This window comes from Salvelinus fontinalis, chromosome 3 (assembly GCF_029448725.1).
Source record: "Salvelinus fontinalis isolate EN_2023a chromosome 3, ASM2944872v1, whole genome shotgun sequence".
Lineage (NCBI taxonomy): Eukaryota > Metazoa > Chordata > Actinopteri > Salmoniformes > Salmonidae > Salvelinus > Salvelinus fontinalis.
Genome location: NC_074667.1, coordinates 42,890,940 through 42,912,364, shown reverse-complemented (window position 1 = coordinate 42,912,364; position 21,425 = coordinate 42,890,940). Strand labels below are relative to the sequence as shown.

Genomic DNA, 21,425 nt, shown 5'->3' with positions numbered 1-21,425 from the left:
CGAGTGGTTTGTTTTCTTCAGTCCAGTCCTCTTCTCTGGGTATGGACATGTCCTGAGACATGGTGGTAGACTCCTACATACAGCCATGCCTCAGGGCAAACACCTATCCAGTCCTTTCAGATCTAGACAAGGATTTGGGAAATGTTGTACATTCCAGCACCAACGTCCTGTCTGTCTGTCTTCCAGTCAATCAGAGCCGCAGAAGCTGCACTACGCTCCAGGCGAGGGCCAATACCCAGGCGGCGGTGGAACGGTCTCAATGCCGACGGTGCCATTCCACCCCGTGCTATTGGAGCACTACCTGCCACGAGGGTTGGAGGCTCCGCCTCCTCGCAGACTTGACGGGCAGATCACACCCACTCCCCTCCACAGAGAGAGGCCACCGTACAGCGAGGGGGAGGAGAGTGACAGAGGAGAGAGGAGTGAGGGAGAGCTAGTTCTCCTCACTGACTGAGTGGGAGGGAGAGAGGGAGAGAGCGAGAGGGACAGAGTTTTTAATAGGGATAAAGGAGTAAGGGAGAGCTAGTTCTCCTCACTGACAGAGAGAGAGAAGGAAGGGAAAAAGGAGAGCGGAACAGAGAGAAAGAGGAGTGTGTGTGTGTAGAGAACTGAATGAAAAGGTGTGTGTGATGAAGGGAATCTTGGTCCACATCAAGTGTGTCAAGAGTTCAACGGTTAAATCTTAGCCATGTGATATGACCATGTCAGCAGAGCCCATGACATGTTAGGGTTAGTAGGAGACAGTCGTTTGTTACGACGTTAAAGGTGTCTGACATTTACTCATAAATCTGGCAGCTGAATCTAAAAGATCATTGTCCATGTAGCTAGTAATAAAGGTACATTCACAATGTGGAATGAGTTGATACACTGGATTAGACTTGGGGTTCATTACTGTCACCAACAGGCATATTGACGTAGATGTTTCCCTAAACACACATCTATTATTTCTAGACCATATCCTTCAAAATATTAGGGCCAGGGTATGAAACATCTGATCTCTCCCGAACTACATGTATCAGTAATTAGGGAGAGTTCTGATTCTGAAGGAGTGCTGCCCTCTGCTGTTTAGAATGGGCACAGCACCATGAAATATCCCGATCTCTAGATTTTTTTTTATTTTTTTTATTATTAATATTTACACAGATGACCTAGTCTGTGGTGATAGAGGTTGAATAATCCCCATTATTAGCCAATGCACTGGTCAAGCATAGGTAATGAGATGCACTCTGTAAGAATGCACTTTCACAGAACTCTCATCTCCAAACAGACAAAGGCTGCACCAAAATAGTCTAAACTTGTCTCCTTCACATGCACTGACAAAACATAGGATAAGGCAATATGGGGGATTCCTTGTGCGAGAGTTTATTTCACTTCAGTGCAGGTGGAGTAAAGGAGACTAGGAAGCCACTTTAGACTATCAGGATGCACCCAGTGTTTCAGTTTTTGCACTTGCGATAGTTGATCAGCAGTGACATCTAGTGTAATGAGAAATGTCTAAGGAATCTCATCTCCAAGCCCTCATTCTAGATTGAGCTCATCCTTCTCTATTCTCTAGTTGTGTACAAGCTGTATGTGATGTGTGCATAATGTCTGTCAATCACTTTATTTTTAACGCGGGTTTACAATGTACTTGTCACAGAACGTTATACAAATGTTCTGTAAAATGTGTGTTTCTTTGAGTGTGCGTGTGGGTATTGAACTCAAAGGTTGGCCTGAACACTTTGTGTATCCTGACACCCTGGCCTCTTGTCTTGACCACAGCTGTTTCTCTGTCCATGTACTGCAGTTTGCCTTTACACAACAGGGCTCCATCTCAATAGTCCTAATGTCGCTTCATCTCTATCTGCGCTGACCTGAATGAACTGGACAGGTGAAATGAAAGTTTAACCCATGTTATCAGATCAGAATAGGAAGGCATTTTAGACTGTTGGGATGCAGCCTTCACCACAATGTACTGGACAGAAGAGAGGTCACACTTGTGGTGTAATCATATTGTTTACTGAGGCAGGCCTGGGGTTAGTTGCTGTTCCACAGCATTTGGTAAGCCTTGCTTGGGGAGTAGAATGAAGTGGCCCCTGGACACTGATCTATGGTCAGTTTTACACCTTTGCCTATAATGTTAAGGTAAGATAAAACTCTTGCTAAGAACAACTTCAACCCAGAGCCAAGGGGATGGCGCTGTATAGAGACAGATGTATCAGAGAAACATTTCTAATTATGACAGAAACCCAGAAGAGAACTTTCACCTGTTGTCACCCCTGCTGTTGTAAATATAGATAGATTTTATTTTGTTTATAAGAGCCTGTGTAATTTAAAGGTGTACCTTTCTCTGTATGTTTTCTAAGTTGTGGTTTTGTTTTTTGGAAAATAATAAAATTGGTTGTTACATTTGTGGCTGTTATCTTTTCTGTATACACCTTTGCTTGTTCTGCTGCAATCACGTGCTCCTATATCCCCACAGGAGTGCAGTCCAATAAGTTCTTACCATACTGACTCAGGTTACCAAGGTGGATTTCCACCTCAGTCCTCATGGTACCGATATTTAGGACCTTACATAAACAGTTGCTTATCAGCCTGGCCTATAGTGAAACTAGAAGGCAAATAGTCCTAAATCATTGACCAAATACATAGAAGTAAACTCCTATAGAAATGCAATGGCAGTGATAGGTCACTTCATGTCATCAGAGCAGTGTATTAGGATATCTTCAGCAGCGGAGCACCCTTGGTGGTCTTCCCTCTCCCAGGGCCAGACAGGAAACTAGCAAAGACAAAACATTTTACCCCATCAAGGTTGGTGTCACTCACATGCATACACAACAAATAGTTCAATGTTTTTTAATGGAAATATTTACTGACCAATGATAAATTACTCTCCCCAGCACTCACATAAGTGTGGAGGATCACTGTACAGTCAGATTCACAGTATTTCTTAGTATTTACAACCTCTGTCTCTGCTGGACTTAATGCTGCTGACTCTCTACACTCACCTAAAATTCTAATCAGTCAAAACCATGTACAAAAAAAGAAAATATGGAGAAAGTAAAATCTAGTTTTCTGTAGTGTTGTCAATTTAGTACATTCACACAAGTTAATTTCAAATTAACTGCAAGACTTATGAAGCTAACCATTTTGGTATGTATATAGAAAAAGTAAAATAAAAACAAGAGATTCACCCAATAAATAGCCCCTTCAACACATCTCTAGCCTACAAATACCAGCGTCAGGATGTAACCCTGCCAGTCGGCACATATCCACAGGGTTATGTTGGGAGAATAAAACCAAGTCCTACATGTGTATTATTGGCTTTTTTTCTAAATGGGAAACTTACTTCCTTTACTTCAAATGCAAAGTCTTCTAGGACACATTCAAAAGCTCTTTCAACGTTTGTCCAGTGAAGGCATGAGCTGTAATAGTGTATAAAAACTCTATAGTACTTTACAGCTTTTACTAGTAGACCTATGAGCACTCTGATTCTTGAACCCACTCCATCTGCTCCTGCTGGCTTGCCCTCAAAGATCTGAGAGTATTGGATAGGTGTTAGGCCGGAGGGAGTTTCTACCATCAAAAGGCTAGTAGTAGCAATAAGCATCATCGTTTACATTTCCTGAAGGGAGTTAAGGGCATAGGCAGAATGGGGGTCATGTTTAAGAATAGGAAAGCAGCCCTAGCCTCCCGTAGTTGGTCTACCACTTCAATAAGCGGGGTGCATTTCCATGAAACCCAGGGTCATTTTTGGTTGTGCATTCAGGAAGCAGACATTTACAGTCATCACTATCTGGCCAAGCTAGAATGGACAGAAGTAGGCTGTTGCTTTCTGCTCACACATTTTAACCTTTAACCCATGTTGCCACTTCTGTTTGTTGTAGCTTGGCAATCTAGTGACTGACTAGTTTAGTTGAACGTACCCACAGACCACCAGGAGTGCTTTGGTGCATAGAACATCTTGACATTCGACCACCTTATCTCCCTCATACTCTTATGGTCAGTCTACATCTAGTGTCTTCCTCTTCTCTCCTTAAGCGCCACACATCTGAAAACAGGATGAAAGCAATATGGTGGATTCATTTGTCATCCATCCAATTGTTTCCTATTAGTGTAGATGAAGGAAAGGAATCCACTAAGACGCTTGAGGTGCACCCTAACAGGAATACAGTTTGAGTCTGATTGAAATGTTACGGTCAACTCAAAGGAAACACATTCACATATGTACATCTACGATAAACAGGAAATCATTGCACTTGGTCACCTCTTAGTTCAATCCTGGGCCGACATAGAACAGTTGGTGGTGAGCTGTGACTCACCTGAAGCCTTTCAAAGTGTTGTCTCTGTCCATAACGGCCTTTCAAAATGTATACAAGAAGGCCTTGACCAGCCATTTAGGAAACACTACAAGATTCTCGTAACCAATTCCACTCACTTAAAAATGCTGACTCAATGACATAAATGGTTTGGAATGTTGCAGATAGAAATGTACTGTATAGAATGGACACAATCCTACATCAAGTATGAGTCATTTCCATTTGTTGCATCAATCTACTGCTATGTTGCAGATGCTCTGCTTAACACTACTCCAGTAGTCAAAAACCCTGGTCCTGGACAGTTACAGGGTGTGCAGGGTCATTCCAGCACTAACACACATGATTCAATGAACCAGGATAATGATGATTAGTTGAATCATGTGTCTAGACTGTAGCTCTCCAGGACAAGAGCTGGTGAAAACGACATCTACCCTCCCTGCCTGTACAGCTAGTGACAAGGGACAAAAAGGCAAGCTCTCCTGAGAGTCAGTCTCACCGTGTAGCCAGACAACACATTTTGGAGTTTGCTAGGGGAACTAAGAGGCCTGGCAAGCGTGGCTAGTGACTCATCACAACAGTCCTTCTCTTCAACACCTTCATAGAGTTGGCAGCCTCCTATATTGGTGAATTATTAACCCTGTCAGTAACAGGAGACAGCCAGGGCAGGGATCAGCGCTCTCCATCTCCCCCAGTGGTCATGGGCAGGGGTCACAGGACAGGCTGTACGATATCCTAATACTCTAACATGGCTCTCCTCTAGTTTCCCTTACATGTTGACCTTCTGATCTGAGGGGGCTGGAGAGGAAGGGAGGGGGGACCGGGATAAAGAAAGGTGTTGAGTTCCTCCAAAGATCATGATGTCAGTCAGAGAAGGAAGTGGTTGCTGGCTCAGTGTGGACTTCACCCTGCTGTCTTGTCCTTGGCCACCTCACATCCTGATAAGCTTCAGAACATTGGGGGTTAGTGATTCCACACCCTTTGAAGCATTGACTGGCTCTGACAGTTCACGCAATATCCCATTGTATAAGATTCGGGCTCCTTTTTAGGGAAGTTATGACTGAATGGATGGAGGTTGGGATGTTACAGTGAATATGTGCACGTCAGGCAAAAGTCCCTCCACCACCTCAGCCAATCAAGAGAGTCGAGAGAGGAGGAAGTGTAATAGTGCAGAGGGAGGTGAGAGAAAGGGGGAGGAAGAGGGGTCAGATACTGGGGAAGGCAGGGGTGATTGAGGTTGTGATTTTCAGAGTAGTCTGAGTGCAAAGTTTAACAGAGCGAGTCACCATAACTATAAAAGCTAACGTGGTGGAAAAGAGGCTGAGGGAGAACAGGGCCCTGGTTTAAAGTTTAGCATCAGTGACGCAAAGCTGCTCCTGGCCACAGAGGCAGCTCTGCTGTCACAGACATTATTAAACCACCATATCACTGTCTTGTCATGGCTAGCCCCTCTCTAACCTACACGGCAATGCCACCTTCACTGCAAAGCAACTAAAACTTCTCAGTTCTACGTCAACCCCTAGCCACTTCGTGTAGATCGGAGTTGAATGAATACACTATTTTCAAGGTGAAACCATGACCATATTGCTGAAGAAATCCTCTCAGATCAGTGCCTACATTAAGGACAAGATGGCTGCCCTCTCTCCTACACTACACGCCTTGAACACAACCACAGGGCAAACTCAGAGCCCATATAAACAGAACTCTGTCTGCACACTGTCCATGTGGGCACCAAGCGCTCCCAGACTCAGTTACCCGTCTGCCTGGGAAATGAATCTTACATCACTAGGTCAATCAATTCTTCACAGAATAAATAAATAAAGATACATTTACACACAGACCACCCCTGGCTGTTTTGGGGAATCTTGATGAGCTTGACGAGCTTGACTGGTGAGACAGAGGTGGACAGAGTTGAAGAGGAATTAAATAGTATTTGCGCTTGTTGCCAGGGACCGAGTTAGGAAAAAAATGTTGTGGTCCATCCACACTCGGCCCTCTAAATGTTATTTACCCCACCCCTCGACCCCATTAATAATGCTCAACCCCAACCCTTATCCCCCAGCACAGCCCTCTCCTGCTCAAAGTGTGTCTGCTCCACTGGTCAGTGCCAGTGATGGGGTCCCTCTCTTCTTCTCTTCTCATTCTGGGATCTGTAGGGCCATCACTGCAGGTTTGGTCTTGAAGTATTGGTTGAAGCGCAGCACAGCATACCTGCAGGAGAGATGGGGGGGGGGGGGGGGGGGGAGGGAGAGATAGGGAAGTGTTGAAAGAGAGCGGAAAAGTTTGAAACATCCATTTTGACTTAATGAGAGCACCAAGTATCCAATAGCAGCCATAACAATAGCCCAGACAGCTCCAATTGACTGGTTGTTAAACTGTCAAGAGCAATATGTCATTCATACAGGTGACCGGGGGGGGGACAGTTCTGTCATCACTGCAGGACTGATTGGGTTGCAGACACTCAAACCACCAGGGTCAGTTTCACCTCTGCAGGCCCAAGACGAGACCGCTCTCACTCTCTATGCCATCTTTCCTTTCTCCCACTATTTTCGCAGACTCTCTCCCCACTTTCTCTACCGGTCAGCTTTCTCTGCGTGTGTGTTTGTAGAAACTGTGTATTGGAAACTGTGCTGTACCACAGAGCTTACTGCAGGGTTTGTCTTTCAGTCTGTCATCCACATTAAATGATCCCTTTCACTCACATGCACCACAGGCAGACCAACAGCTTTTATCATCACTTCACAGGAGACCATTACACACAAACACACACTTACCCCAGGAAGTCAAAATCAATGGAGGAGTACTTGGCCTGGATGAGTGCCCAGAAGCCCCAGAAGAAGTGTGATGCCTACAGAGAGAGGTCAAAAGTTAGACAGGGTCAAACTAATCAAAGTTTCAGCACAGCATCTACCAAGTCATCTGATTGAGAGAGAGACAGTGTGTGTTCCTCACCAGAGCAAACTTGTTGACCTGTACGTAGAGTCTCTCCAGCTCTCTGTCGCTGACCTCCTCTCCTTTCTTAGTGGACAGTTTGTACGCCTGCAGATACACACGCAGCCACTCCAGCTGCATCTCACGGCTAGGATACAGCCCATAGTCCAGCTCACTCATACCTGTAAACATACAGGTTCACACACACATTACATATACACACACACTGCATGTCATGACTAAGATACAGCCCATGTATCTCCTCTTACCAGCAAACTCGTTGAAGTGGTTCCCGATGTCAAAGGCCTGAAAGTTGTAACTAGAGTATTCATAGTCTATGAACCGGACATGGCCTGGAGAAATGGAGAGGTTGGAATCAGTAACATGTGGATGTTATAATTATGTGGATGATGCGAGTTTGTGGATGATCACCTGGGTGATGTTCTAAACTGATGACATACCTCACCCTCTTTGCTGTTGTGGATGATGTTCTAAACTGATGACATACCTCACCCTCTTTGCTGTTGTGGATGATGTTCTAAACTGATGACATACCTCACCCTCTTTGCTGTTGTGGATGATGTTCTAAACTGATGACATACCTCACCCTCTTTGCTGTTGTGGATGATGTTCTAAACTGATGACATTTCTCACCCTCTTTGCTGTTGTGGATGATATTCTTGCAGAGCAGGTCGTTGTGACAGAGCACCACAGGAGAGCCCAGCTGAGACAAGTGTTCCTTCATCCACACCATCTCCTGCTCCAACACCGCCTGGCTGGGCACCTCCTGCTGGATCCTGGAGAGATGGGGGAGACAGGAGGGGGGAGACAGGAGGAAGGGAGAGGTAGGAGGAAGGGAGAGGTAGGAGGAAGGGAGAGGTAGGAGGAAGGGAGAGGTAGGAGGAAGGGAGAGGTAGGAGGAAGTTGCTTTTATTGCTAGTCTTTATCTTAAATGTTTAAAATCAGACACGGAGTGCGTGTGTGTGTGTGTGTGTGTGTGTGTGTGTGTGTGTGTGTGTGTGTGTGTGTGTGTGTGTGTATACTGTGTAGAGTCAGAGTGGCCAGTAGAGCAGTGCTGAGGGGAAACGGCCGCTGTGCTGTGGTAATGGGCTTGAAGCGTTTATCCAGAAGATTGACTGACTCCCATTGTGTTAACTCAACCCTCTGTCCAGGGCCTCCCACCTCTAACCTTCTTCCACTAGTAGTACAGCAACAGCTACTACTGGCTGGACTGCTCCCCACTAACAGTAACCTACCTCCCCATGGCCTATCACCACCGAGGACCATCTACCTAGGCCACCTCTCGCCAACTGAGTGGCCAAGTCCCCAGAGCCTCACCCAGCTCTCTTCTCCCTGCCTGCCCAGATCTCTGCTGTTGGCTGGGTAGAGGAGCAGCCAGTACCCACCCACAAGAAGACAGAAGCCTCCTCTGACAGTGCTGGCTGGGGCACAGTTGTTGAGTCTACATGTGTGTGTGTGTGTGTTTGTACAGTGCAGGCAGGCTGGCTGAATGATGCATTAGCTCGCTACATTACCCAGGCATTCTAGGCAGGCTGATAAGTGGTAGGCAAACATCTGTTATCCCAGTGCATACCTGCGCCTCCATAATCCACCTATACCCTGCACTGTTATGATCGCACTTATATAGGAGTCTGTATAGAGGACTTAATAGCAGACCCAGGCAGATACAGCCATTGAGGACAGGACTGGGAGACAGCTGGCCAGCACATGTATGAACAGTAAACCCTTTTAAGAAAATACCTTCTTGAGTAAGAGGGGGCCAAAGTGTGTGTGTGTGTGTGTTCAGGTTAACTGGTACAGAGTAGTGTGTTCAGGTTAACTGGTACAGAGTAGTGTGTTCAGGTTAACTGGTACAGAGTAGTGTGTTCAGGTTAACTGGTACAGAGTAGTGTGTTCAGGTTAACTGGTACAGAGTAGTGTGTTCAGGTTAACTGGTACAGAGTAGTGTGTTCAGGTTAACTGGTACAGAGTAGTGTGTTCAGGTTAACTGGTACAGAGTAGTGTGTTCAGGTTCCTCTTACCTGGCGTTGGAGGCTTGCTCGGTGAACTCGGTGGCGACCAGAGAGAAATATTTCCTCATCTTGATCCACAGGTTGGGTTTGGGGATGCAGCCGTTGTGTGCATGGATCGCATGGATACGAGCCATCTCCCTGGATATTAGCCTGAGGACACACACAATACATCATTCTGCAAGTGTGATGAAATAGACCATCATTACGGAATGATTCCTATCCCCCAAAATAGGTTTGTCCTGCATCCTGTTCTGATCAATGGAAAAGTCATTTACTTGACTGTTTTTTGACCTTTTAAATGGTGTTTACTCTACACAGTTCATATTCTAGTTCCATGGTGCAGCCAACAGGGCTGAGGACTGCCTAGAGACGCAGTCCCTATGGACTCATTTGCAGTCAGCTACGCTATGAGCTTGTATTGAGGGTGTGTATATTTACACATCAAACCAGGCTTTCCCTGCAGACTAGACAGATAGCAGGATCAGCTTGAAGATGGTTTTCTAGTAAATATCCTCACCTGAGTAAGATAGGGTCCCTGACGTCCTGTGTTCCGAGGGCGTCCCCCTGCATGAACTCGTAGCAGAGGCCATTCTGGAAGGTGCAGTAGAGGCGCGGGGCGCAGCCGTTAGCATGTAGGACCTGGAAAGACATGCAAAGGATTAGACAGCGATGACCTCATAAGACACACCAGGAAGTAGCCTGCATATGGGTCCACACACAGTTGAACTTGGCTACCAGTGTAGATGCCCTTAGTTCCTGAGTTTGATAGTGAAACGCTCTGAAGTGTCAAATGTGTGAACTGTTTGTGTGAGAACCAGGAAGCTCTTGGGAACGTGTGTGGTGCACCTGGAAGCTCTTGAGCTCGTTGTCTCGGTCGACGATCAGCTCCGTCTTGTTCCCATACACACGCACCAGAACCACGTCCTCTGGACTGGCATCCACATAACAACCCACCAGCTTATTAGTGGTCCCATCAGTGAAGAGCTGAGAAAGATAGGGAGGGAGATTAATACAGCAAAAATGCATCAGTAGGGGCGGCAGGTAGCCCGGCGGGTAGGAGTGTTGGGCCAGTAACCAAAAGGTTTCTGGATCGAATCCCCAAGCTGACAAGGTAAAAAAAGGTATGTCGTTCTGTCCCTGAACAAGGCAGTTAACCCAGTGTTCCCCGGGCGCCCATGACGTGGATGTCAATTATGGCAGCCCCCTGCACCTCTCTGATTCAGAGGGATTAAATGGGGAAGACACGTTTCAGTTGAATGCATTCAGTTGTACAACTGACTAGGTATCCCCCTTCCCCACCAGTGAAGGTATAGTTTAGGCGAGTCTACTCCAGTTAACTGTCACTAGGTCAGTTGAGGCACAAGCCTGTCCTTGCCAGGAGTCATATCAGGAAGCATAGGCCTAGATGACCATGAGAAGGTTGAGGAAGTCACAACAGTCATTTCCTAGAAGGTCTGACTAGCTTATCTTATGAGCTGAGATAGTTACAGTATTCTGTGTTATGTCTATACTGAAGCTAGACAACTGGGCCAAAGGGCAAGGGCTTTCCAGCTAGGCTACTTGTTTAACGGCACCCAGACAAGGAAGCTGTTTGCAATGCCAGCCACTTCATTCAATGACTACTGTTGGGGGAGAAAGTAACACACAGGAAGTCATGGTCTGCATGTGTAGTCTCTCCATCTCCTTTCTGACCATTGAGATCCACCCAATGGCTAATAACTGACCATATTCATGCTCTCTGGAATGTGGACAATCTGGACTAGTGATTTGACAGTGGGCAGATATCCATCCCCACAGCTAGAGATTGCAGAGCGACTAGCCCCATCCACACTGGCCCGCTCTCTGTCCGCCCACCCCTACATAGCTGGCATTCCTAGCATGGTTGACCAGAGAGATGGGCACACCGGCACCATGTTATGACCACACACACGTATACCGCTTTTGACTGCTTTATCCCGTGACAGTCTACACAGACCCAGAACACACTGCACCTCTATGACCTGTGATCATCCTGCCTCAGTGTGTGTGAGTTTCTCCACGTATCACAGGCAAAAGCTCCAACACAACTGGGGTAATTATTAACCAACATTCTGTTTTAGGTGACATGTTCTTTGAATGAGAACAGAACGTCTGCATATCTTAGTAGGCTATCACTTTATTGTGGCTACAAATTAAACACGCAAAAGATACGAAGTATCTCTTGCACACACACATCAGAATTGGCAGAAGGCCACATGGCATTAATGTGTGATAATAAGCAGGTCAAAGGTGATGGGAATGGGATGTGACTGGGGTGTTGGTAGGTTCTGGTGTTTGTAGGGACAGAGGGCAGGATGTTTGGGACTGGACACTAGATATTTACAGTAACAGAAAGCCCCCCGACCCCCTGCAAATCCTGTCCAGGTGGCTCAGTCAGTTCAGTTCCAGTAACCCCCTCCCGACTCCCTTCACTTCAACTAGTTACTCACATGTTCTCCATCTCTATAAGTCTACCACTCTGTCTGTCCTCCCAGTCTCGTTCAGTTTGTCCTCCATCTCTCTCGCTTTCTGGCACGTACCCATGCCTGGTGGGGGCTGTATTAGGCTGTGGCTGTGCGGGGCTGAGTGGGTTACAGGGACAAAGGCACGGGGACAAAGCCTGTTTGGGTGGCTCCCATTGAGAAAAGCTGTGTTGGGAGGTCAACAGTGTCACGTTCTGAGTCACAGGGCAGCGCGGGGGGGGGGGGGGGGGGACACAAGCCCAGATTAAGCTACACACATACACACAGCTGAGAGTCACTTTCTGGCCTCAATGTACCAAACAACACAGAATGACTGGAGTTAGACATGTCTAAGTTTGTCAGCACTAGGCAAGAGTGGGAAGTTAGTCTCACTAGCAAGGCCCAAGAGCTGGGCGATATGGCCAAAAATCCACATCCCAGTAAATTGACACATTTTTCACGACAATCATAAATCAGTGACAAATAATTGATCTTACTTTTTTGTGGGGGGAGGGTGCTAGAGTTGGGCAATATGGACAAAAAGTCATATCGCGGTAAAGGTAACTATTTTACTCGATAACACAACGATAAAACATTTTTTAAATGGATAGTTACTTTACATTAGCAGCAGGGCGCTACATTTTAAGTAAGACAACTGAGATGGTAGCCTATGATTAAAAAAGTAAGCTAACATATGTAGGAAATGCATGATTGATATTTTGATGTACAACCTGTCAAAATAGGATCCAGAATGAGATGTATTTTTAGCTCTTCAGAGAATTTGCTGCCATCTTTGTGCTTATTGATCTGTAGGCTACAATACTCACCACCTGAGGAAGTGGGAACTCGAAACCCTTAGCTAGATTGCTAACTCTAAATATGACATTGTTGCTAGCCATGTAGTCTAATTGAGTAATCTATCAGTAAATGTCTTACAAAAACTGTCCAGAACAACTGTAGTTGCTTTGAAAGCATTTTTGTATATATATTTTTTAAGGTGTGGATCAGTTTAATATTGCGGAAAGATTGTTGCTTCCATCAATGTACTTGTCTGCATCATCTCCAATCCCCCATATCTTTTTTTGGGTAAATAAATATATATACATATATACATACAGTGGGGCAAAAAAGTATTTAGTCAGCCACCAATTGTGCAAGTTCTCCCACTTAAAAAGATGAGGCCTGTAATTTTCATCATAGGTACACTTCAACTATGACAGACAACATGAGAAAAGAAAAAAAAATCCAGAAAATCACATTGTAGGATTTTTTATGAATTTATTTGCAAATTATGGTGGAAAATAAGTATTTGGTCACCTACAAACAAGCAAGATTTCTGGCTCTCACAGACCTGTAACTTCTTCTTTAAGAGGCTCCTCTGTCCTCCACTCGTTACCTGTATTAATGGCACCTGTTTGAACTTGTTATCAGTATAAAAGACACCTTTCCACAACCTCAAACAGTCACACTCCAAACTCCACTCTGGCCAAGACCAAAGAGCTGTCAAAGGACACCAGAAACAAAATTGTAGACCTGCAGGAGTAAACTAGTAAACAATAACACTGCATTTTCCCCCGCAATAGCATTTTTAGCAACAGTCATGCTTCTCTCCCTCCTCCCTTCGCAGGGTGAGGGGGAATGAGAGCCAGCAGCCAAACAGGGACAGAGATACTTTCATAGCAGGAATCAACATAATGCATACGCCATTACTGTTGACAGAATAATGGGTTTCCAACAATCTACAGGAATGTTGTTTAGCAAAAATCACTGAAAATTACCTGAGTAAACAGTGTCGGTAATTTTGGGTTCATCGTTCCTGCTCTTCAAGGCCCGAAAGAAACCAGTGTGTCATGTACCATTAGTGTCATCATCATACGTCACAAACACATTGCCATAAAACAGCTGACAAGATACAAGATTCACCCGATAGCAGGCCTGCCTATTGCTTAGTGCCAGTGAATAATGCATTTCCCTTTTCCCCGACATGAACCCTAAACGTGGAAGACATCACACAGGGTCAGAAATAGGCCCAGGTATATTTATTTAACTAGGAAAGTCAGTTAGGAACAAATTCTTATTTACAATGACGGCCTACCAAAAGGCAAAAAGCCTCCTGTGGGGACGGGGGCTGGGATTAAAAATATAGAACAAAACACACATCACTCCATAAAGAGAGACCTAAGACAACAACATAGCAAGGCAGCAACACAACATGACAACATGGTAACAACACAACATGGTACAAACATTATTGGGCAGACAACAGCACGAAGGGAAAGAAGGTAGAGACAACAATACATCCCGCAAAGCAGCCACATCTGTCAGTAAGAGTGTCTATCAATGGACATCATAACTCCAGTTAGTATGGGAGATGAGAGTGAGGTGTGTGTGTGTGTAGCTGGGGGTGAGTTGTGTCTTCTGTGGGTGTGTGCGTGAAGCCAAAGTTAGGTGTTTGTCGGGGATCAGGAGTGCGGCAATTAAGGATGGGGATATGACGTGGTTCTGACAATGGTGACTCACAGGGTACTAAAATCCTCTGGACACGCACACACCGTTTTGCCACTACACTGTCCATCTTATCTGAGAGGACAGCTTACAAAGTGCCTGTATTTACGTGAAGGTATTGAGGCAGTGGGGAATGCAAATGAGATAGCTAGCTAGGAGCTTTTGACTGTCCACTCGTGTTCACTTTATAAAATCATGACATTTTGATCAACTGTCAATTAAATTGAAATATTTTTCAACAGATATCTTCCTTGATATGTTGTGAATAACGTGTGTAAGTGTCAATGTCTGATAAATCGTTTGTGAGCATGTCTCTGATATCGAAGGAGCTCCCTCAATCAGTGAGGCCAGAACCGTTTGATACAACCACTTTGTGCTCTCCTGAAAATACAGCTTTCACATTTGTCCGTTTAGAGGCATCATCTTGTCCAATCAAACTATTTGACTGACGTCTCGAAGGAGTTTTGTGGAGAAAACAAAAATTTTAATGAACATTTTGCTATGCTGGTATCAAGATTTAATGATGAATTGAAGTGATCGTAGATTTACCACGAGGTGAACAAGCTGTTTAGCTAGCTAGCCACCGTTAGCTAACTGAGGGAGAGAGTGGGGCGTTCTGCTTGGATACGGAGGAGATCTTCTCTCCCACTGAGCTCTCCGTCTCCTGCTATCGATTTGTTGAAACTAAAATAACTAAAACATTTAAACCAGAGGTTCTTATGAACAGTGTGATATGCAGCAATTGAGACTGAATTTAGAATTGTGGCTACGGCTGGATATTAACCACAGATTACAGTAACTGAAAGGTAACTAAGGTTGCTGGATCGAATCACTGAGTTGACAAGGTAAAAATCGGTCGTTCTGCCCCTGAACAAGGCATTTAACCCACTGTTCCCCGGTAGGCCGTCATTGTAAATAAGAATTTGTTCTTAACTGACTTGCTTAGTTAAATAAAAAGGTAGCATTTTAAAAGTGGCATTCAGACATGAAACATGCACTCTGCATCCGAGTCTTGTTTCATTTGGAATCTGTTCAGTTCTAAAAGCAATGTTTATAACAACCCATCAGTAGCAATCTTTGCTATAATTGTGTCCTTCAAACATGTTCTTAAAATATGCCACATCTGGAAAGGTAAAGGTATGAATGATGCTTCACTCAGATGGAGTTGTTCTGGAACGACGTCTGGATGAGCAAGCATGGCATTAGTGGGCGACTCAATACTAAGTTTCCTGAAGTCCCAAACGGAGATGAAAGTCATGTCCGAGGACCAGGCGAGGAAGTGGGCGGATGGCAAGTAGCAGTGAGGCAAAATGGCACAAGGTGCAAACCCGAACTGACTGAAATATAAGCAGAGTACTTTCCTTTGGGTCAAGTACAGGAGAGAAATGCATTTACGCACCAGAAGACCCTGACCAGTCGACAGAGTGAACTTGAAATTGATCCTGACAAAAGTGAGGAGAAAGAACCTACGTCATCAGGTGAGGTGAAGGCTTCCAAGCCACCCCAATGATCAGGAAAATGCCCGAGACGACTCTGGCCTAGTGGGAGTACGATTCACAGAGAAAGTGGATTCATGCCTTTTGGCTGATTTGTTTGTGGTATCAGGCTGGGTGAAGAACGAGTTGGGGTCTGTCAATTCGGTCAAAGTACCCCGAGGTGTGTCTGCTGCTCAGAGGGAGAGGGTGCTATGCGTTTCGAGTCTCTCGACGAAAGTGGTGTACTGCTTTGATCTCCGGAGTAGAGTGCCACTGAAAGGAGTGATAACTGGGGTGGGGTTGAGTGTTATACCCTGACTACACCGCTCGCGTCCTGTGCACGATCGTTGCAAAATACATTTTGGAATCTATATTAAATTATTGCGTCAACGAGCGTCTGCGTTGCTAAGGGCTAAAATAGAAGTCAGTTCTATTTGTGACGCAGATCGCGGTGCAAGTCCTGCCTCTCCCATCTCATTAGTTTATAGAAGCAGACACCCACGTGTCATCTCCTCATTGGTTATACCCACGTGGGTGATTGAAAGACGAACTGTGTTGTCGGTCGTCGTGGTAATACTATGAAAGATTAGATGCCAATCACCATATAAGTTCAAAGAAGAAAAAGCCTGGAAGGAGGAGAGATGACTAGAAACGATTCGGTTGACCGTTTTATGTGTGGATTAATTGTCGGAGTAGAGGACCTTGTGCATTTCAGGTAAAATAGCAACTCAATGTTTATATCCCAGGACAAATTAGCTAGCAACAGCAAGCTAGCTAAATAGGACAAATTAGCTAGCAAGAGCAACCTAGCTAGCTAAATTGCCAGAAATGTTTAATGCTTTTCGACCTGTCCTTAAATTAAATGTAATTGGTTCAGAGTTTGTTTTGATATTTTAACCTGCGTGTCGTGATTGAGTTTGGTGTGGGGGGACAAAATATATTTCTGCACGATGGTGCACGTGCGCAGCCGGTTTGGCTTCCGTGTTAAGGTGGATCAACTGAAGTTGGGGAACCCTGTGTAAGTGATGCACGCTGTGTGGTGCGATGCAGACTAGAGGTCGACCGAATATGATTTTTCAACGCCGATACCGATTATTGAAGGACCAAAAAAAGCAGATGCTGATTATTCAGACGATTTTTTAAATATATTATATATATATAAAAAAGAAATGACAACAATACTGAATGAACACTTAATATAATTCATAAATAAAATAAATGTAGTCTCAAATAAATAATGAAACATGTTCAATCTGGTTTAAATAATGCAAAAACAGTGTTGGAGAAGAAAGTAAAAGTACAATATGTGCCATGTAAAAAAGCTAACGTTTAAGTTCCTTGCTCAGAACATGAGAACATATGAAAGCTGGTGGTTCCTTTAAACATGAGTCTTCAATATTCCCAGGAAATAAGTTTTAGGTTGTAGTTATTATAGGACTATTTCTCTCTATACCATTTGTATTTCATATACCTTTGACTATTGGATGTTCTTATTGGCACTATACTATTGCCAGCCTAATCTCGGTAGTTGATAGTCTTGAAGTCAGAAAAAGCGCTCTGCTTCAAGCATTGCAAAAGCAGGAAAGTGCTGTTTGAATAAATGCTTACCAGCCTGCTGCTCCCTACCACCGCTCAGACCACTATCAAATTATAGACTTACTTATAATATAATAAACACAGAAATACAAGCCTTAGGTCATTAATATGGTAAAATCTGGAAACTATCATCTCAAACAAAACGTTTATTATTTCAGTGAAATACGAAACCGTTCCGTATTTTATCGAACGGGTGGCATCCCTGTCTAAATATTGCTGTTACATTGCACAACCTTCAATGTTGTCATAATTATGTAAAATTCTGGCAAATTAATTACGGTCTTTGTTAGGAAGAAATGGTCTTCACATAGTTCGCAACGAGCCAGGCGGTCCAAACTGCTGCATATACCCTGACTCTGCTTGCACAGAACGGACAGACACAATTTCCCTAGTTAATATTGCCTGCAAACATGAATTTCTGTCAATTAAATATGCAGGTTTAAAAATATATACTTGTGTATTTATTTTAAGAAATGCATTGATGTTTATGGTTAGGTACATTGGTGCAACGACAGTGCTTTTCTTGTGAATGCGCTTGTTAAATCATCACCCGTTTGGCGAAGTAGGCTGTGATTCGATGATAAATTTACAGGCATCGCATTGATTATATATTTTTTTATTTGACCTTTATTTAACTAGGCAAGTCAGTTAAGAACAAATTCTTATTTTCAATGACAGCCTGGGAACAGTGGGTTAACTGCCTGCAACGCAGGACAAGCTAGTTAAACTAGTAATATCATCAACCATGTGTAGTTAACTAGTGATTATGTGAAGATTGATTGTTTTTTAGAAGATATGTTTAATGCTAGCTAGCAACTTACCGTGGCTCCTTGCTGCACTCGCGTAACAGGTGGTCAGCCTGCCACTCAGTCTCCTCGTGGAGTGAAAAGTAATCGGCATCCAAAAATGCCGATTGTTATGAAAACTTGAAATCGGCCTCAACTAAATCGGTCGACCTCTAATGCAGACCCGGTGGCCAGCGTAAGACTGAGGAGACCCTGTCGGTCCTGAGTTTTGATGCAAAGTAGAGGATAGTGGGCAAAGGGTGAGGGAGCCTGAGAGGATCCCTTTGAGTAGTAGGCCAGTACAGTGACCCGAACAGTTTGTGCATTAGCAAGGTTGGCTTCTTGGCGTTTATTGCTATCATCATTAATTGTACCGCACAGTTGGAAAGGAAATCCAAGAAGATTGAATTGGTAGTAGCAGCAGCAGAGATGTTTTTGGGTATCTGAGATTTTAATGCAGAAAAACTACAAGAGGTTTTTAGAGAAGGGGTTCTAGCCTCCCAGGCTGAAGGCCTGGTGTAAGATCTGTTGGAGCCAAGTAGTGTTAGGGATAGTAATATGTATATATATATATATATATATATATATATACACACTGCTCAAAAAAATAAAGGGAACACTTAAACAACACAATGTAACTCCAAGTCAATCACACTTCTGTGAAATCAAACTGTCCACTTAGGAAGCAACACTGATTGACAATAAATTTCACATGCTGTTGTGCAAATGGAATAGACAAAAGGTGGAAATTATAGGCAATTAGCAAGACACCCCCAAAAAAGGAGTAATTCTGCAGGTGGTGATCACAGACCACTTCTCAGTTCCTATGCTTCCTGGCTGATGTTTTGGTCACTTTTGAATGCTGGCGGTGCTCTCACTCTAGTGGTAGCATGAGACGGAGTCTACAACCCACACAAGTGGCTCAGGTAGTGCAGTTCATCCAGGATGGCACATCAATGCGAGCTGTGGCAAAAAGGTTTGCTGTGTCTGTCAGCGTAGTGTCCAGAGCATGGAGGCGCTACCAGGAGACAGGCCAGTACATCAGGAGACGTGGAGGAGGCCGTAGGAGGGCAACAACCCAGCAGCAGGACCTCCTCCTCCATGCTTCACGGTGGGAACCACACATGCAGAGATCATTCGTTCACCTAATCTGCGTCTCACAAAGACACGGTTGGAATCAAATCTCTCAAATTTAGACTCATCAGACCAAAGGACAGATTTCCATTGGTCTAATGTCTATTGCTTGTGTTTCTTGGCCCAAGCAAGTCTCTTCTTTTTATTGGTGTCCTTTTAGTGGTTTATTTGCACCAATTCGACCATGAAGGCCTGATTCACGCAGTCTCCTCTGAACAGCTGATGTTGAGATGTGTCTGTTACTTGAACTCTGAAGCATTTATTTGGGCTGCAATTTCTGAGGCTGGTAACTAATGAATTTATCCTCTGCAGCAGAGGTAACTCTGGGTCTTCATTTCCTGTGGCGGTCCTCATATAACAGCCAGTTTAATCATAACGCTTGACCGTTTTGAGACTGCACTAGAAGAAACGTTCAAAGTTCTTGAAATGTTCAGAATTTACTGACCTTCGTGTCTTAAAGTGATGGACTGTCGATTCTCTTTCCTTATTTGAGCCGTTTTTGCCATAATATGGACTTTATCTTTTACCGAATAGGGCTATCTTCTGTATACTACACCTACCTTGTCACAACACAACTGATTGGCTCAAACGCATTAAGGAAATACATACCACAAATATACTTTTAACAATGCACACCTGTTAATTTAAATGCAATCCAGGTGACTACCTCATGAAGCTGGTTGAGAGAATGCCAAGAGTGTGCAAAGCTGTCATCAAGGCAAAGGGTGGCTACCTTGAAGAATTTCAAATATAAAATATTTTTTTATTTATTTAACACTTTTTAGTTACTATATGATTCCATGTGTTATTTCATAGTTGATGTCTTAACTATTAGTCTACAATGTAACAAAATTGTCAAACTAAAGTAAAACCCTTGAATGAGTAGGTGTGTCAACTTTTGACTGGTAGTGTAGTATATAGTTAGACAGCGGTACAATTTCCTTTTATTTTTGTGAACAAATGTGTAATGTACTTTCCAAACTGTGAAAGGAGGCAATACACAACTAACGTATCCATGGAGCACAGAATACAGACACGAACATTCCTTGTTGATTTGACTAAAGACTCCAAGAACGGCGTAGTGACTGACAGCTAGCTAAATGCTAACACCACTAGCTTAGAACTCAACTTGAATAACTACAAACGAATAACTACATGCAAAAGAAGCCAGTGTGATGAACGAAATACATGTTTTAAATGTATGCACGGGACGAGGATTATATCAAGGCCCCTGGACTGGTCTGATAGTTATGCTAACTTTAGTTAGCTAGCTAGTGATGATGATGGGCCATGGAGTTGGCGCATCATTCAGTGGAGAGATGTCTAATTTACCTTGGTCTTGACATGGTTTATGTCCCACGCTGGCCGAAGCTGCTTTATCAGCTTCATTGCCCCATCGGTTACGTTATGTTCCTCCACGAAAATCGGGAATTTTCGAATTACCGGCGACCCCACAGGCACGTGTATCTCCGTCTCCATAATGTGGTTTATTTTCCGTTTCGAATTCTTGACAGATATGAATGGAATTCGGGACATACAAAAAAAAAAAAAAAAATTGTTTGTGAGCTGGTTGGTATAAACGGCTAACGGTAGCTAAACAAGGAGCTTATAAATGGTTAAAGCAAAGGATGCACTACCGGTGAGGTTCTCGTCGTCGCTTATCTCCTACTTGGCACCGCCCTCGCGTAATCATCCGATGCTAGACGCTCATAACCGCGAGCTCCGAGCAATCAGCGGACTGGGAGGGAGCACGCCAATTTACTAAGCCCGAGTTTGTCCGAGTGGAGTCGAAGAGCGTCACAGTAGCCGTTTTCGTTTTTCGGTGTAACAAAGAAACTCTGTGGGTGTATGCATATCCAAAGAGTCATTATCAAATAACATGAGAAGGGCGACATTCATGACCTTGAATGAGGATCTACTTCTGATCAGAAAGAAACATGTCATTGTTTTTACGCAACATTTTAGGCCTATTGATTGGTCCCAGACATTGACAATAACTTGGTCTGGGGCGCCCCCTATTCTTCTCAATATGATTAGAAGTACCAATTTTAGTCAGAGTGTGTCAGTGTTGTAATGCAAATACCAGTCGAATACCAGCACCAGCAATGTAATGGCATTCAATATATTTTATAGGGTGTAAAACAAATAATATATACCCTAAATATTTGCTCATTTAGGCTCACTCAAGCTA

General features: G+C 44.0%; 2 protein-coding genes across 5 annotated transcripts in view; one reads left to right on the top strand and one right to left on the bottom strand.

Annotated features, from left to right (window-relative positions):
* Positions 1 to 2,391, top strand: part of LOC129849370 (transcription factor SOX-13-like) — a 70,744-nt gene extending 68,353 nt beyond the window's left edge. For all 4 annotated transcript variants that reach the window (XM_055916275.1, XM_055916268.1, XM_055916267.1 and 1 more), the window contains exon 14: positions 187 to 2,391. In XM_055916275.1, coding sequence (XP_055772250.1) covers positions 187 to 454 — 268 coding nt within the window. In that variant the 3' untranslated portion in view covers positions 455 to 2,391. The remainder of the gene's footprint in view (positions 1 to 186) is intronic.
* Positions 2,392 to 2,819: 428 nt separating this feature from the next.
* On the bottom strand, positions 2,820 to 20,989 carry LOC129849410 (ethanolamine kinase 1-like). Its single transcript, XM_055916278.1, has 9 exons — positions 20,567 to 20,989; positions 10,106 to 10,243; positions 9,777 to 9,898; positions 9,269 to 9,409; positions 7,881 to 8,023; positions 7,496 to 7,579; positions 7,248 to 7,408; positions 7,070 to 7,143; positions 2,820 to 6,506 (listed from the first exon to the last, which is right to left on the bottom strand). Exons 1-9 carry the CDS (start codon positions 20,768 to 20,770, stop codon positions 6,434 to 6,436), a joined length of 1,140 nt encoding a protein of 379 aa, XP_055772253.1. The 5' UTR covers positions 20,771 to 20,989; the 3' UTR covers positions 2,820 to 6,433.
* Between the last annotated feature and the right edge of the window lie 436 nt (positions 20,990 to 21,425).

What these genes read in the sequence shown, in the direction of transcription:
- LOC129849410 (XM_055916278.1), bottom strand. Translation starts at nt 20,770, where the DNA reads ATGTCCCGAATTCCATTCATATCTGTCAAGAATTCGAAACGGAAAATA. An exon ending in AGGGACCCTATCTTACTCAG is followed by an intron (nt 9,410 to 9,776) that starts GTGAGGATATTT and finishes GTGTGTCCTCAG; the next exon opens with GCTAATATCCAGGGAGATGG. An exon ending in CCACTTCAACGAGTTTGCTG is followed by an intron (nt 7,409 to 7,495) that starts GTAAGAGGAGAT and finishes GTATGTTTACAG; the next exon opens with GTATGAGTGAGCTGGACTAT.